Here is an 18,096-nt window from a genome sequence, read left to right on the forward strand (position 1 = left end):
TTTTTGTAAAGTATGTTTAAGTTTGAACGAACTCGCCGATGTTTGCGTTAAATTTGAGTCGTTTTTGCGCCGTATTTGACTTTTTTAACTAACAGTGGGCGCCGCGACTGGGGGGCATCACGCCTCCAATGCGCGGTTTAGCGCCGGTGCGCCTCCAGGAGGCGATTTTTTGCCCCTCCTGGGGGCCAACGGCTGAAGATGCCGTTAGCCATGTCGTCGAAAGGAAAAAAGAAAAAGAAAGTCTCCCCACCCCAGTGAGTCCAACCCGGTCGAGCCCAGTCGAGTCTAACCAGACCAGACCATCCTCCCATTCCTTCCATCGACTCCTTCGTCCCCTCCCCCACCACCACCACTGCCGCGAGGTGCGAACCCGATCTCGATCCCCATGGCGGCGGCCGCGCTCACCTCCTCGCGGCGAGCCCTCCACACCCTCCACCGCCGCCTCCTCCTCCGCCCCACCCCCTTCCCCTCCGCCCGCGCCCCTCCCACTCCCGTCCCCCGCCACTTCCCCGCCCCTCCCGCCCCCTCCTCCTCCCGCTTCTTCACCACCGCGCGCCCCGAGGCGAGGCCGCCGCGGCCCGGCCTTCTGGCCCCACCGAAGCAGCACAAGGCGATGCAGCGGCTCGTGGGCGGGCTCAGGCCGTTCGCGAGCGGCGGCGGCGGCGGGGCGAAGCTCGCGCCGCTTGGGCAGGGGGTGAAGGGGCTGGGGCGGCCGGTGGAGGCGGCCAAGAACGCCGCGGCGCGGTACCGGGAGGCCGTCGGGCTGCAGGTCGAGGCCTTCTGGCGGCGCAACTACCTGCTGCTCGTCGGCGCCGGCGGGGTCATCGTCTGCATCGCCCTGTGGCGGGTCATGTTCGGCATCGCCAGCACCTTCGTCGGCCTCTCCGAGGGCATGGCCAAGTACGGCTTCCTCGCGCTCGCCACCGCTATGGTCGCCTTCGCTGTGAGTCCCTCCCTTTCTCTGTCTCACTAGCTATAGGATATACTGCACGAATGGTGAAGCTATTCCAGTAACGCCATCGGGGGCTATGCTCACAATCTTGCTTGGTGAAGTATTTTGGGTAACCTTCAATGTTATTCTAGGTGGTTCATTTCGTAGGGTGCAATGCCACTGTATTTTTCCCTTTCAAACTGTGCTGTACATCGCATGCTTCCAAAATTGCCACACTGTTCCTAAAAGAAACCACGCTTCACCCTGATGGGCTGGCATCCCCGCGTGTGATCCATGCAATGCTAGAAATGTGGAGATCATAACATATTACTGTGCTATCAGTGTGAAGATATTTTTCCTTTCGATTTACTATTACATCTGAGCTGCAACAAAGCCATTACTTTGGTTATGTGCTTTTATACCTTGGATTGCTTAAGAACCAAATTCACTGTCATTGTTCATACAGTAAATGCATTGTATCATACAGTTTGTTCTTAAACATAGAGGATGGATCAGGATTCACCAAGCGGATGTCCATCGAGAACTGGTACTGGGTTCTTTAGATAGTGGTTGATTGCCCTGGACTTGCAACTACTGCCCTTGCAGATTATGCTTTACCATATAGTGCAACAAACCGAGTGTACACCTTGTTACAAGATATCACTGCCAGTTAATTGCTATGCCAAAGTACTGGATATGCATGCTTATAACAGTGTCGCCTGTTCATGTGTCTTGTCATTTTGGTGCGCATGAGTAATTTGGGCCTCTTTGATTACCATGAATATTTTTTTATAGGAATATAGAGAAAACGTAGGATTACGGTGTCATGCCTTCTTGAGTCCTAGGGGATTGAAATGATGTTTGATTGCACCTCCAGAAAACCATAGGACACATTACTTTCATTCTGTACTTGCACCTTTGATTGCTCAAGAAGCAAATTTTTCTATTGTTCATAAAGTAAATTTTGTCATTAACTATAGATGATGCATCAGAATCCATTATGTGGATATTCATTGAGTGGCATGCACATGGTGCTTTACCATGTAGGGCAACAAATCAAGGGCCTATGCTGTGTTTCAAAATATCAGTAGAAGTTTAATCACAAAACCAGAGTACAGGACAGGCATACTTATAATGCCGTCGCTCGTTCATATTTATGTCATTTTTGGTCCGCATGGACACTACAGTAATTTGGGCCTCTTTGATTCATATGATTGAAAAAATGCAGGAATAGAGACAATGTAGGATTGTAGTTTCACACCCTCTTGAGATTATGTTTGGTTGCACCATCAGAAAACTGGTATTCTTCTCAAGATGGGTTAGACGATGGAAATTTTGCTATGAAATAGAGCAGAGGAGGTCATAGAAAAATATTGCGGATTGTAGTCCTACAAATCAAAATATTGTGGTTTGCATCCTGCAAATGCTAAGAAAATCCCTTGAAACATAGAGGCCCTTGACTTTTGGGTGCTCATGGCCTTGTCCATATTAAGTTTATGGTGAAGAGTATTTTGTTTGCTGAGGTGCAGCAACAGAGTGTAAAAAATACTAGGGTGTGTGAATTTTTAAACTGGTAAGTTACAATAAGTAGTCTACTTGCACCTTCTGCACGTTATAGCTCATCACAAAATTTCAGTGGCACCTTCTGTTTTATCTTCTGCACCTTTTTTGTTTTATCCTCTGCTATAGTATCATGTTGATTACTCATAGAAGGGTAAAGTTGGCAATCTAGGCTTTTTTGTGCAGCTTTGCTAGACAGATGATGCCATGGTTTTGGGGAAATTAAATGATTTCATTTGTCTACGTTTGTCATAGGGTATGTACGCGCGTGCAAGGTTCACCATAAATCCTGACAAGGTTTACAGGATTGCAATGACAAAGCTCAATACATCTGCTGCAATCCTTGAAGTGATGGGTGCACCCTTAGCTGGCACTGACGTTAGAGCATATGTTATGTCTGGTGGAGGCCCTAAACTAAAGGACTTCAAATTCAGGGTTGGTGGCAAACGGTGCTTTCTTATCTTCCCCATCAAAGGATCAGAAAGAAAGGGTCTTGTAAGTGTTGAAGTCAAGAAGAAAAAAGGACAGGTATTTAAAATGTTCTTCTCTATTTTGTAGCAAACTGTACTTCAGTACCTCTAGATTGAACAGTCTGGTACTTATCCATGTACCATATAATTATGTACCGCACCTTTAGTGTGAGTGAAAACATGAACAATTTATTGCGAAGGTAGAGTTAAGTGAAGCAAATTTCCATCAAATTGTTGGTTTATCTTCAAATTTAATGCACAATCTATGCTCACCTCAGTTTTTAATGGCAGCCCTTTTGTAGAAATCAAGAAATGAACATAGTTTATCATAGAAAGTTGATATTTCTGTCATGCAACATTATGGTCGACTGGTCGTTTGTATTGAACTAGTTTGTTTTGGTATTTCCCCATCCCTTGCCATCCAGAAAACGCTGCTTTTAGTATTATATGTATATGAATAGAGCTATAATACAAGATCTCATCCTGCTTGAGAAGGTAGTAAACGAGTGGTATTATTATCCCCGATGGCAGCAAATTTTCTGACCTTAATCTAATTCCTCTGCAGTATGACATGAAGCTGCTCGCTGTTGACATACCGATGGCGACAGGGCCTGACCAGCGGCTATTCCTTGTGGGTGACGAGCAGGAGTACAAGGTGGGTGGGGGCTTGATATCCGAGCTGCGTGATCCTATAGTGAAGGCTATGGCTGCAGAAAAGGAGTTTGATTATCTTGATGAAAGAGAGGACGCAGAGGATGAACGCAGGGAACAAGAGGAGGCTGAGGAAGAGGCGGCCGAAGCGTTGAGGCGAGAGGAGGACAGATTACGCGAGGAGGCGAAGGAGAGGCAGCGGCGAGAAGCTGAGAATCTTGAGAAAGGCAGCTGACCCAATTGACCACACCGCTTTTTTCTTCGTGTTGTGCATTGCTCCACTTTACCTCCTCACTCTTACAATGCGTGGCGATCAGCATTTTCGCTGCGACGGAAAGATTGCATCTGAGTTTCAGAGAGGCGGTTTCGCCTTTCACAGCGTGTCGATAGGGTAATAAATTTTGGCTGCTCCTCAAAATGGTTTACTCGGGAGCGCATTGTGTAATTTAGTGGCTGCATGATTGAATGATGGCAGTAGCCTTCCCTTTTTGGTGCCTACTGTGCGCGCTGTGCTTTCGGATGCTTTGAGCTAGTGTGCGGTATGCTCGTGCCGCATTTTGCACCCATCGGTTATTTGGCTTGATAGGTCCGCCCGCCGGTGCATCAGCGGTTCTATCTTTCTGTGCACTTACCAGTATTCTGGGTTTTGGAGACACATTTTTCTAACTGTTTTGCTATAGCTCATTAGCTGTGACCTAAGGGCCTGTTTGGTTCCAATAAGTCACCTGACTTATAAGTCAGGTGACTTAAAACCCGTGACTTATAAGTCACGCCTGCTTGGTTGTCACCTGACTTATAAGGGCATCTCCAGCCGTTGAGCCCCCCAGGAGGCATTTTTTTCGCCGTTTGGGGGGCTGCCGGCGAAAATTTTGTCATGCGAACGAGAAAATCTCCAGCCGTTTCCTCCCCAAGCGAGGCTGTCGTCCTCGCCACCGTCCCGTCCGAAGCCGCAGGGCCGTCGAAGGCCGCTTCGCCTTCCAGCAGCACGTCCATGCTGCCCGTAGTCCCGCTCCTCGCGTCCGCTGGCCCCGCCCGCGCCTGGCCGTTGGCATGCAGGAAGGCCGTCGTCGCATCGCGGCCACCGCGCCGCCGAGGACGACCTTCTCGTGCCCTGCACCAGCCGCCCCGTGCTGGCCATGTCCCCGTCCCCGTCGTCATATCCCCGTCCTCGTCGTCCAAGGCCGGTGCTCTCCAACTCCGTGTGGGAGCCGGCCGGGGCGGGACAGCGAGGCGAGGGCGGCGGCGTGCCGAGCGCGGCGAGGCAAGGGCGGCGGCGTGCCGGGCGCGGCGAGGCGAGGGATGGCGTTGGAGAAGGGCGCGTGGTGGAGGAGGAGCTCGGGCGGAGGAGGAGCTCGTCCACACCCACGAGCAAGCTTCTCCTCGCCCCGCTGGGGAGAAGATGGTTAGGTGGTCGCCGCCGCCGCCGCGGGACGTCGAGCTTTTCCCCTTCCTGGGTGCCCACGACGCCGTCTCGCCGCAAGCCCAAGGCGGTCATCCAGGAGCCGGCCGCGGACGCCCAGGCCTCCGACGCCTCCGAGAGCCAGGGCGGCGAGGAAGGGGAGGAGGAAGGGGCGGCTCGCCGGAGCGAGGAGCAGGGGTGGGAGGAGAGAGAGTAGACGAGCGAGGAGCAGGGGGCGGCGGGGCATGCGGGAGAGAGAGAGGAGAGAGCTTTGTCTTCTTTTGCATGCACAATGTGGTGGGCCTAGTGAGGAAAAAGGAGGAGAGAGAGACTAAAGAGGCTGACAGTGGGCCTTTTGTAGTTAAATTATAGCGCCGACGCCCCCGGCTGCTCCCGGCGTGCTGGGTTTGCCTTGCGCGTGCCGGCCGTAACTTTCGTCAAAACCGGCGCAAAACTGGTTCCTGAGACCCGAGTGGGTCGTTTTTTGCCCGCCGGCGTCTAAAAATGCGCCTGGGGAGGCTTCTTGAGGGCCTGGCTGGAGATGCTCTAAGTCATCTGACACACCTTTCCACACTAATCCATATCATGCATGTGATGGGATCCATGCAAAAGGGGGTGACTTATAAGTCGGGTCTGTTTGGCAAAATAAGTCACCTTTTTTACTTTTCGACTTATAAGTTGGTGACTTATTTGGAACCAAACAGGCCCTAAGTTGCACATCCAAGAGCAACTCCAACAATTCTCCTAAAAAACTTCTTTCCTTATTTTTTTTCTATTTCACAATAAACAAACCTAGGGCCCGCAGGTCAGTTACACGGGGTGGTGCGGCCGCGAGCTTTGGTGTGACGGTGAATGGCAGGACAGAGAGGCGGAGCAGCAGCGCGTGTCAGCGGGGCGGGCGGCGACGTGGCAATGCGAATATGGTGTGGCGTGGTAGCATGGCGGTGGCGCGTGGCAGCGCGGTGGCAGACGGGCGGAGCGGTGGTTGTGCATCAGGATCGCGGCAGCAGCCGGTTTCGCGCTCGAACGTGACAGCGGTACTGTAGGTTCTTGGTGTGGTGGCGCAATCGGCAGAGTGACGGTGTGTTGACGTGCGTGGTGAAGTTTTAGGTTGTTTCCTTGTCGCCAAAACTTTACGGGAAGTGATCTTCCTGTAAACATGCGGGAAGAAAGGGGATCCTCCAAAGTTATGGCCACTTTTACGAAAATTGTTGCATAGATTTCTTTTACCCAATTCCGGGTAAACGGTTGTTATTTTAAGATAGGGGAGCTGTTGGAGATGCTCTAAATCCAATGTCATTGATTTTAGGTGGAGATAAGGGAGGGTATTTTTTTATTAAATCACTTAGATGCGTAATAACTAGGGCACATGCTGCGTGTAACAATGAATGTAGCTTTGCCTTCAACTAGGTTCCTCCCCTAACGCTTGACGGTCGGGCAAACTTTCCTCTCCAAACCTTGCCGGTGAGCTCATGGATTCACTTCCTTTTTGTCTGCCGTTCCGTCTATCGGTGACGGGGAGGAGAATTCCGGTGCCTCCTCTCCTGGTGGTACTTCAGGTTAGGTTTTCTTAGTCCTCGCAGGTGCGGCGCTCGGACGAATGGTTTCTTCTTCTTCGAGTTTGTCTTTCGAGTTCGTCCATCAGGACATAGTTGACAGAGCTCCGATGTAGATTCCTGCCGCCCCATTGGGGCGGTGAGGTTAGGGTTTCTCGTCGTGTGGCGAGATTTGGTTTCAGTTGATTTAGATCTATTCATGGGTTCAACGACGACGATTGCGGCTCCAGAGCGCCAGCCTTAGGGGCACGTGCATGAAGACTTCTCCGCTGTCATCGACGAGGTCAAGCTGGCTTTGATAGGGGTGCGGCGATAGTGACGCGTCGACGGCTCGTTCTGGTGGCCGTATTGGTAGTTTGATGGTGTTCGAATCTCAATGTAATTTTATTATGTATGAGATGTTTTGTACTTTCAGTGAACTTTGATAGTAGATCTAAATCTTTTTTGTAATAAAAAAATAACTAGGCCACATTATTTTAAAAGATATACAGACGCTCATATTGGCTGAATGGAAAAAAGAATTATCAAAAAATGAAAAGGGGCTAGTAATCACGAGTACATAACAATCATCTTATTTCGTTCACAATAAACTAAACAAGGTAAAGGGAGATTCCTAAAAAATGGTAATCGAGATCGTATCGGTAACAACATGAAGGGAGGAGCACCACGCATCATTAATTACGGGTTGATTAGTTAGCTCCCGTTGCGTTCCTTGAGCAGCATGTTGACCTGCGCTTGTACAGCTTTCTGATGCACCCCCTGCTTCTTGAGCTCCGCCTTGCGGTCCAGAAGCTGTTGCTGTTGGCTGGCCTGACGTCTTCCTGACTGCGCCTGCTCGTCGAGGATCACCGCTGCCCCCACCAGCGCCAGAAGGGCGGCGCAGTATTTATGGGCGGACATGTCCCCTGGCCCGAACTGCGCTCGCTCTTGGTAGAGTCGACCGATGGGCGGTGGTGTGGTGCTCGTCGAGGACTTCACGTACGCTCTTGATGACCTGATGGGATCGCAGAAGCTAGACGGCTGCAATATATGCAGGCGATCCAACGTATATGTCGATCCGAGTCGGTCGGTCAGCGTCTCCTCTTCTTGTTCGAATCGGTCGAGCACAGCTCACCCCCCTCCCGGGTTGGCGCGCTAAGCTTTGTTGCTGCTCGATCTGCGCCAGCTCGATCGATCGTCTCCCTCTCGGACTTGTTTGTTAGACCCTGCCTCCTCCTCTTTCCCATGGCCGACAGGTAGATTTCTTCATGCCTTTTCTCAAAATTATATACATATTTTATGACAAAGCAAATATACGACGCGTTTGGTTTGGCTCCGGTAACAACGATGATCCTGCTAGGTAGCAGTTGGACGGCTGGCGCGATTTTATTGCATCGGGAAGCTCCGTTCTTGATTAGTTTTAGGGCAACGCTACGTGTCGGCCGGTGGATTTCTTTTCTAAAAGATCCATTGCCTCGTGAGCCATTAGATTCGATGCGAGATGGCCGCTAGATTTAGCTGCCAGCTTCGCAACAAGGATGAATGTTGCGCTCGAACGTTTGCAATAGAGTTCATGTTGCAGAATTTTTGCAACGGACGCTTGCAACAAAGGTCATGTTGCAGAAACTTTTGCAACAGAGATAATATTGTGGGAAATATCCGCAATGGAGGTGATGTTGCGGATTTTTTTGTAGAGAAGTTTTGCAACATGGATGATGTTGCAATTTTTGTTTGCAATCAACAGAGTTGACCTGGGAGTGATGGTGATTGTCGGTGGTTGAAGGGGTCAACGGCCATGGATGGGGCTGGAGCCGGGGCCGAACCGAGGAGGAGGCGCAGGGCCCAGGAGTCAAGGTCGCCCATGTAGGCGACGAAGAGGCATGAGCCGACGCGGTGGATGGAGGCGCTGGTTGACGGCCATGGATGGGGCTTGAGCTCGAGGTCGAACCGACAAGGAGACGCATGGCCTAGGGGTCAAGGCCGGCAGCATTGGCAACAAGGAGGCAGGACTCGCTGCGGGGGCAGCGGTGTGCGCGTGACCTCGTCTGCAACCTCATCCCAGCCTTGAGAAACTGGATCTTTTGCCACACTTTATTTTTCCATTTGATAATTTGCCCCCCCCCCCCCGGAGAGGCTGTCGGATGGGGCCGGGGCCACTTGCCATTGAGACAATAATAGGGCAAATCATCAAACCCCATGTAAAGTGAGGCAAAAATAATCCAATCCATCATAGCCTTGAGAAATTGGATCTTTTGCCACACTTTACTTCTCCATTTGATAATTTGCCCCCCCTAGAGGCTGTCGGGTGGGGCCGGGGCCACTTTCCATTGAGACAATGAAACCCCATGTAAAGTGGGTCAAAAGATTCAATCCCTCTTGTAGCTTTATCCAGTCATTTCGAGAAAAGATTGAGAACGAAAAGGAAACAACTCGCAGTTGGTTGGCCCCATGCCGGACATGTGTCGCGTGGGAGAGATGACAAACACGATTGTAGGAATCGATCGGGTGATGGGAAGCGTTTCCCTTAGTTTTATGGAAAACGCGCTTTGTTTGGTTGGTGCAGATGCGTCCCAGTTTTCCAATCAGCTCCCATCTGAAGGCCTCTTTGATTCATAGGATTGCAAAAACACATGAATAGGAAAAACGTAGGATTGGAATGGCATGTCCACTGGATCCATAGAGGATTTGAGTTTGTTTGAATGTGTCATGGGAAAAACAAAGGATTTCTTCCAAGAGGTTGGAGAGGATGTTAGAATTCCTGTGAAATGTAGTACAAATGAATCCGTAGGAAAAAATTCTACATAATTCAATCCTACGAATCAAACGACCGACGTAGGAAAAATTCCTAAGGATTCTAATCCTTCAAAGATCCTATGCAAATCCTTTGAATCAAAGAGACCCTGAATGTTTTCAGTTTCGTGAAGTCTTGCATCAGAAAGCACTGCTACGAAAGACATCACAAGGGTACCAAACATGATGGTATGGTTTCAGGAAGCATTGGAATCAGAAACCGTGGTTTTTCTGCGAGCCAAACGCGTCGGATATCGGTGTTTTCCCATATAGGCCTTTCTCTTTTTTATGACAAAAAAGCAATTCGGACATTTGGTATACGGCTAGGCTTCCTGACGTGTTGTACTACTTCATACGTTCCTAAATATAAGTCCTTTTAAAGATTTTAATATGGACTATATATAGATGTATATAGACATATTTTAGAGTATAGATTCACTCATTTTGCTCCGTATTGTAGTCCATATTGGAATCTCTACAAAGACTCATATTTAGGAACGGAGGGAGTACTTGTGTATGCATGGCTGCGTATATATGGATCTCTTCAATGTAAAATCCGTGTAGGTGGAGAGAACGGTTGGCAACAGTTCCTATTGCAATGATGGTGGAGTGAATTTATATGTATTGCAACAGTTCCTATTTCTCTTCATATATTGTCTTGAATTAGCTCTTCCATCGGCAGTTAATTTTGAAATGAGCTTTGGTGTATCCTTTTGAAATGACGGGTATGATGCCATTGATGATGATCATGGAACACCACCAATCCATGATAGATTTGAACTTGTTGCAATGCTTGGTATTGATCTCATCAAGGCATAGCCAAACTTTAATCTCAACCCAAATGCACCTAGAAATATACACTTGAACAACAGAAGTGCGGCTGACTCTCTTACCCTTTTACACAATTCACATAGCCACAAGTCGGCCACCCTCTTCACTTACAACCAGTCAGCCGTCCGAACACATTTTTTTTTTTTGCAAAATAAGCCGCACAAAAAAGATAAAAACCAAAACATAAGTTGTCTCAAGTTGTGAATAGTATGCAGAGGACACCGGGGTACCTACCCGAAGCGGTGAGGTTCTGGACGATGTCATTGCTAAGGTAGGTGTCTTGCAATTTGACCCATAGATTAAGAAATAGTAATTGATGTGTTGGGCCGAGAGACCCAGGCTGAAATTGATGTTGCTAATCTTGTGTCTATGCTCCAAAGCTCTATTAGCAATGATCTTTTGGCACTTTGAGTTTTTTTGCGGGGTTTTTGGACTTAGCGCTTGCGAAAATGAACATCATGACATCCTTCAGCTTGTGTCCCTCAATCTAAGGAGAAAACCAAAGAATTACAATTGTACCATTGTCAATTGCTATGGTAGTCACGTCATAGAAACTGTCCATATGAGCATCATCGCAAAGATAGCCCTAACCCACCCAAAGCAAGCTCTGGGTCTTTCCATACAAGTCTAGAATGTGCTGAAGTGGATCAGCAGGCACAACAAAATAGTTGCACTGTCTGTATGAAACATTTGACTAGGAATATATAAGAGTTAAAACAACCATGCCAACAGTTCAATTTATACTCTACAAGCTTCTACAAGCACACTTACCTAATCAAACACTGAAATTTGCTATTATGATAACTTTTAGGCCAAATGCTTTTGTCATCTCTATCATAAATATGATACACAAGATGTACTTTACACAATTGCCAAAAATAAATGAAGAATACAATTTTATTATTAAATACAATTAAATTTAGCACAACACAAGTTTTTCTCAATAATATATGTTACAGTTGTTTAACAAATACCATTAAAACTTTTTTTTGCGAGTGAAATGCCATTAAAACTAATATGTAACAACTTTGTTAAGTAATGTCAATAAGTAATAAAAAATTGTACTCATTACCACTACAATATGCTAAATTATGTTCAATAAGGTATAAAATTTTAGTATAAATTTCTTTATGACCACAAAACTAGAATATCCTATTGTATTTTAGTATAAAACTAGAATTTATTTCATACAATTCATGTTTGTACCTTTGGTTTTGAAGTTGTTCCTGTTGGCTAGGTTGGCACCTTTCCGTTGATGACCATGGAAGGTTGTTGCTGCCCTTACATCCACTGAAAAGCCGATGATAACCAAATTAGATATATCTGCAATGAGGTTTCTTGACCGGCCACAAGTGCGGCTAATAAGTTTGTCAAAAATGATGGAAAAAACACATGAAGATAATTAATTTAGGATCAACTAGTTAACCCGACCGATTGGCAATCCGGTCGGCAATAGGATATCGCCGAGCTTTTGTAGTACTTAAAATTAGAAGGGTACAAACTTACTCACTAGTCTAATAAGTTACATTGGCAAACGGAAACAAATTATGATCAATGTAATTGTGGTGGTTGGACAGAAGGGGCGTTGGGCGCACATGTAGATAATTAACTATATCAATCTATGTTCGTAACGGTCTACTCTTCTTGTTCAAATCGATCGAGATCCTCTCTTTATGGGCTAGCCTTTAGCTGATCCACGACGAACTCAACATTGTGTCCCTCTGGGACTTACTAGAGTCGTACTTTTCTTCTTTCTAGTGGCCAGAATGTAAATTTCTCCTACAAAATAAGTAGTAGTTTTTCTTGTTCTTTATGTATCTCTAGGGCTTTCTACCATACGTATCATATCTAGAGACATTAAAATTGTGCATCTTCCAGACCATCTAATTCTATTAGTGTTTGCAGCCGTCGGATTTTCAGTTCTGTGGATTTTCGGCCGTTTGGTTTCTTTTAATCCTTGCCTCGGCTGGCTTCTTTTGCTTTTAAAGACACTAGTAAGCATGCACGTGCAACACACATCTCAAACGTAAACCAGGTTAGATTCACATAATATAAAAAAATAAATGTTTAAAAAAATATAAATTAAATGGATACACAATGTTTGATGTCGCTCAAATTATATTTTCAAAAGTGAGACATAATAGTGGTTATGTTGCTGCATAGAGTAACCGCAGGAAAATATTCTCGTTTAAATAAAATCAGCAATTATTTATTAATGCAGTAATATAGGCTTGTAGTGTAGTCTTCTCTTCGAGTGTAGCCAGGAAAAAGGTATAAACTACCTTACGGTGCAATTATATTGTTCAAGATGCTTAATTCTCGAATCTTATTTTATTCTACTAATCTCCGTAGCAAAATATATACTTGTACTAATTTGGATCAAATTATATATATATTTTGGTTGTGTGGATTGCCAAAATTATATAGGTACCTACTATGGATAATAGGAAATAGAAGATGATACGTGACTACAACGACTTCTATATAAAATAAAGATGATTTACAAGAACTAATTGAAATGTAAAAGGGCTAAAAGAAATCCAATAATTATCATGATAGAAAGTGTTTATCCGGTTTTGTATGTGTTTATGCGTTGGCAACCATACTAGCTTACAATGCTGTAAGACGCTCTGTATGTACAGAAACTGAAATGAGTTAGGAAGAAAAATAAATGAAAGGAACAGTATTCCAGAGTATTTGTCAAGCTTAACCTTATCAAGCTTTCATGTCAGCTTCTAAATTACAAAAAACATGATGAATCCTCAAATAAGAAAGAGCAAACAATTTAGAACATGCTACAAAACTGGTGAAGTTAGAAAGCATTCATCCTCTTTTTCCTTGTCGTAAGGAGTAGCTTGAGCATACATTTGTAACAGTGTAATACCTGATCCGAAAAAGTCATTCATTATTATTATTGGAGGAAAGAGGCGCGCAGACAACGAAAAAGAGGCGGTGCAAATAAGGCCTTAAACAGTATGTCTTGAAGTTTGATGACTGCATATATGTTGGATCATTTGAAACTGCACAAGTATATAAAAATAAATATATGTGCCAAAATAGCGAAAGGTATATGGTTTCTCTGTCATCAAACAAAATAAATCCGACTGAATACAGTTTATATGATTTCTCTGTACCAATATATGACGGCTGTATTAGGACAGATCCTTCGAAGGATCTATTTATTGGAACTCAGCCAGATTAGTTTCTTCATTGGATCCTTCTGTATGGTAAAATTCTCTTTATTGGAACGCAGTAGAGATTGCACACATTTACAGAACAGCGAGAGATATTCTCTAACAACAGTTACAGAGTCATGTAACCCGTTTTAGATGTATAGAATTATGTAACTCAAATAGTAGTACATCTACAATATCTTGCCTCCTACTGAATCTTACATAATTTATTGGATTGCTATGCAATTATGTTAAAGCGACGCGTGTAAAGTTTTCTCTAAGAATGAATCATATATTCTGATTTCCAACCTATCCCTGGAGCTAGTGCCTAGGCAGGCGCAACCCACCTTAATTCCAGGTAAAGCAACGTCATATGTAAAACACACACTGGTCAAATAGCACAAATAAGGCAATTCTAATCAAGGGGATGGCGTTACCTCTTGATACGGTCCAGTTTAATGCATATGATGTACGAAGTAAAGTCCAAGGAAGACGACATGAACATGAGTAGTAATCATGGGAAATAGAGACTCTGCATCTTGACTTCTTTAGTATCCCTCTTGATCCTACTTTGTAAGACAAGATTGCTGCATTCTTATGTACATGCCATATCTAATTACACATTTTCAGTACAGCAATCAGCAACCTAAGATAATTCCAAATCTATAATTCTAGATTGCTTGAAGCCCCACGATTCTTATTTAATATGTAATGCACGTCCACCTATTGAACAGACACTTTATGAGATATAGTGAATTCAAATTTCTCAATCAGCCAAACTTATGCATGTAGCCAAATTCTAATCTTGGTCTAAATAGGAATCGCATTGTAAGTATACATATCTAAACAAACACACTCTTACAATGAGTCTCATTCTTCCTATATCTACTCCTTTCGTTCCAAAATATAAGTCTTTTTAGAGATTCTAATACGGACTATATACGAATGTATATAGACATATTTTAGAATGTAGATTCAATCATTTTACTCTGTATGTAGTCCTCATTGAAATCTCTAAAAAGACTTATATTTTGGAAAGGGGGGAGTATATATGAGAATGATTTTCATGCTGCAGATCACATGTATTTCCCAAAGGAATTATCAAATGATTAATTAAACTCTGGAATAGCAATTTCTTCATGTCCCAATTTTTTATTTCTAGAATGCATCAGAGGAAGATTGGTTGATAGATGAAATTGCAGATCAAATTTTTTTGACCCGCCTCCAAGTGACAAAAGTGCAGTATTAGTCGTGCAAATTGCAGAATACCCCCAAATCGAATTAAAGGTTCACCTGATTGATTTGTGATAGACCTTCGGTGCCCTCGACTGTGCACGTAGGAAGAACTGCAAGTGGTCCTCGATGGCCCAGTAGGACGACGGCAGGAACGACAATGACGGCACCTCCTGCGCCACGGCCGAGACCGGTGCCGCCCTAGGGACGACGATAGTTGGCGGCTTGGACTTGGAGGACGTTAGTGGTGGGTTGTTGTCGGCGTGGGTGTTGCGAACGGAGCTGAAGTCGATGCGGATGCCGATGGTTGCCGGAGAGCATGCTCTGGACGTGGATGGAGTCGTCGCAGCAGCGGCAGAAGAGCGCCTAGCCTCCAGGTAGAAGACGATGACGGCGACAACACATGTGTTCCCGGAGGAAGACGAAGCTCCTCACGCTTCCCCCATCGTTGCTAGCGTGCATGATGGCGGCAGGCGGCTCGCGATTAGCTTCCTAATAGGATGGATGCGTCTGAGATAAGTTTTTTAATAGGATGGATTTGTCTGAGATTAGTTTCCTAATAGGATGGATGCACTCTGATTTAGTTTTCTAGAATATGATGCACCCGTGATTATTAGTTTCCTAATTGCCCAGGCGTGGAGTTCCATATTTTCCTTCACGGTGGAGTACGGTCAGTCAATGTAAATTATTAAGTGCACACAGAAAATGGTTTAGGTTAATGCTAACGTTAGATTGATTTTAGTGGGCCTAATCGTGCGGTGGTATTGGATCTGTGTACGCTTTGTGGGGTGTGCTTAAAGAAGTTCTTGTTTGATTGTTTAATAGTAGTATAAATAAATTAAAACTGAACATCTTTCCGGACATCTCAGGCTACTAGTGTTTGCGGCCGCCGGATCTCATTTCCTTGCATTTTCAGCAGTCTGATTTCTTTTAATCCTACCGGCTTGCTTTTTTTCTGACCAACGAGTGTAATATGTTGTTTGGCGCAGCTCTACCGACATTTTTAGGCATTTGACATTAAAACTGGAAAGGAAAACCCAGAGAAAAGGAAACATAAGACCAGAAATTTTAAAAGTCTTTGTAGGGGCACAATGAATGAATAACGGGAACCATCGAATCTACTATATCTAAATAGCTAACCCCCACTACTAGAAATTCTCTTGCTTCTCCTTGAGCCACATCACCTAAATTAATTTAGCCATTGGATATGCCCGATCAAACTACAATAGCCATTGGATCTTTCAATTAAGAGCCACCAACGCATGCATGCAGTGCATGTAGTAAATGATGCCTAAGGAGTGTTTAATCAATAAAAAATAGATGCATGCATGCAGCTCATACTCCAGCGCTGGCACTACGAAAGAAAGTGATGCATGCATGCATATTTGTTTTGTTTTCGGCCAATTCTGCACATATACATAGAGATGTACATTTATTTATTTAAAAATGTTGATAACAAATTGTCTTGGTACAAGAGAAATTCTAAAGACACTAGCTAGGTTGATTAGTTCAACACAATTTTCATTTCATATAAATTCCCGCAGCAACGCATGGAGCATTCTTCTAGTTGGGTTAACTTTAGCTACTAGCGACATGCATGTTCGTGCCCCTATGTTGACAAACTCGTCAAATAGAATTTGGTCATAAAACTCGTCACTCAGGGCAATTTTGCACCTGTCAGTGAGGGTTCATTTACAAAATTGGGTGATCCATTCACCCATGTGCTAGGCGAAGATCTACTAATACCTCTTCGTTATACTCCCTCTCTTTCGGTTTGGAAGACCCATGTGTATCCCTGGATTGAGAATTTGACAAATATAATATAGTTTATATATCACAAAAATTGTACCATTCAAAACTTATAATGGCGTACTTTCTAATGATATAGCTTTAGTGATACACAACTCATACTCCATAATGAAGTATTACATTAGTTGAATTGTTAATCGAGAAACACGTGTGTTCTTTACAAACTGGAAGGTGTGCTCCTTAAAAACTCTAAACGTGCCATTACGTGGGTTTAGGGCATCTTCTGTTAGTAGTAATCTTTTTTTTAGCATCAGTACAGACACAGGCGCTCATATACACGCGCATACACTCACCCCTATGAACGCACACACGCACACCCTATCCCTATGAGCATCTCCGAAAGACTGAGCCGTCATATCATCTTGAGATTTACGAAGCCACCATAGGCGCCTCGTCGTCGACGGAAACGTCTCCTCCCACTGAAAGCGCATTGCCGGAAATCCGGAATTTTTTTTTGAGGCAAACTCGCAAAGCTTTTTATTAACCCGTGACAACATTTACAGGGACGAAACTAAGCTCTCCAGGGTGGCCTAACCAAACATGGCGGCCGGTCCCTAGAGTTAAGGCATGCTTTGCAAGTTTGTGGGCCTCGACATTCGAGGTTCTAAACTCATGAGAGAAAATACAAGAATTGAAATCTCTTAGTATAAGAAAATAAAACCACCACTTAGGTATTGTTGTGAACCTTTTCTAAATTCATATTGTTGTAATATCTACTGTATTCCAACTTCTCTATGGTTCATACCCTCCGATACTACTCATAGATTCAGCAAAATAAGCAAACAACACAATGAAAACAGAATCTGTCAAAAACAGAAAAGTCTGTAGTATTCTGTAACTCCCGAATTTTTCTGTAACTCCAAAAATACTGAAATAAATTGATGGACGTGAGTAATTTGTCTATTAATCTTCTGCAAACATAATCAACTCAAAAGCACTCTTCTGTAAAAAAAAATGACAGCTAATCTCGGGAGCGCAAAGTTTATGTTTTTTACAGCAAGATCACATTATCTTTCACCCAAGTCTTCCCAAAGGTTCTACTTGGCATTTTATTAAAACAAAAGCTATAAAACATGATTACTACACTAGAATAATCATGTGAATACACAAAAACAGTGGGGGTAAATATTGGGTTGTCTCCCAACAAGCGTTTTTCTTTAATGCCTTTTTAGCTAGGCATGATGATTTTAATGATGCTCACATAAAAGATAAGAATTGAAACACAAAGAGAGCATCATGAGGAATATGACTAGCACATTTAAGTCTAACCAACTTCCTATGCATAGGTATTTTGTGAGAAAACAACTTATGGGAGCAAGAATCAACTAGCATAGGAAAGCAAAACAAGCATAACTTCAAGATTTTGAACACATAGAGAAGAAACTTGATATTATTGCAATTGCTACAAGCATATATTCCTCCCTCATAATAATTTCCAGTAGCATCATGAATGAAATCAACAATATAACCATCACATAAAGCATTATTTTCATGATGCACAAGCATAGAAAGTTTACTACTCTCCACATAAGCAAATTTATTCTCATGAATAATAGTGGGAGCAATCTCAACGAAATAACTATCATGTGATACTTTATTCACATAATCAATTTGAGCATTAAAATCATGATGACAAGTTTCATGGATTTCATTACTCTTTATAGCATAAATGTCATTACAATCATCATAGATAGCAACTTTGTTCTCATAATCA

General features: G+C 44.1%; 1 protein-coding gene across 1 annotated transcript; it reads left to right on the plus strand.

Moving 5' to 3' along the window:
- Positions 1 to 267: 267 nt before the first annotated feature.
- Positions 268 to 4,128, plus strand: LOC123068801 (uncharacterized). Its single transcript, XM_044491460.1, has 3 exons — positions 268 to 943; positions 2,747 to 3,019; positions 3,527 to 4,128. Exons 1-3 carry the CDS (start codon positions 386 to 388, stop codon positions 3,845 to 3,847), a joined length of 1,152 nt encoding a protein of 383 aa, XP_044347395.1. The 5' UTR covers positions 268 to 385; the 3' UTR covers positions 3,848 to 4,128.
- Positions 4,129 to 18,096: the final 13,968 nt, after the last annotated feature.

Source organism: Triticum aestivum, chromosome 3B, assembly GCF_018294505.1.
Source record: "Triticum aestivum cultivar Chinese Spring chromosome 3B, IWGSC CS RefSeq v2.1, whole genome shotgun sequence".
NCBI lineage: Eukaryota > Viridiplantae > Streptophyta > Magnoliopsida > Poales > Poaceae > Triticum > Triticum aestivum.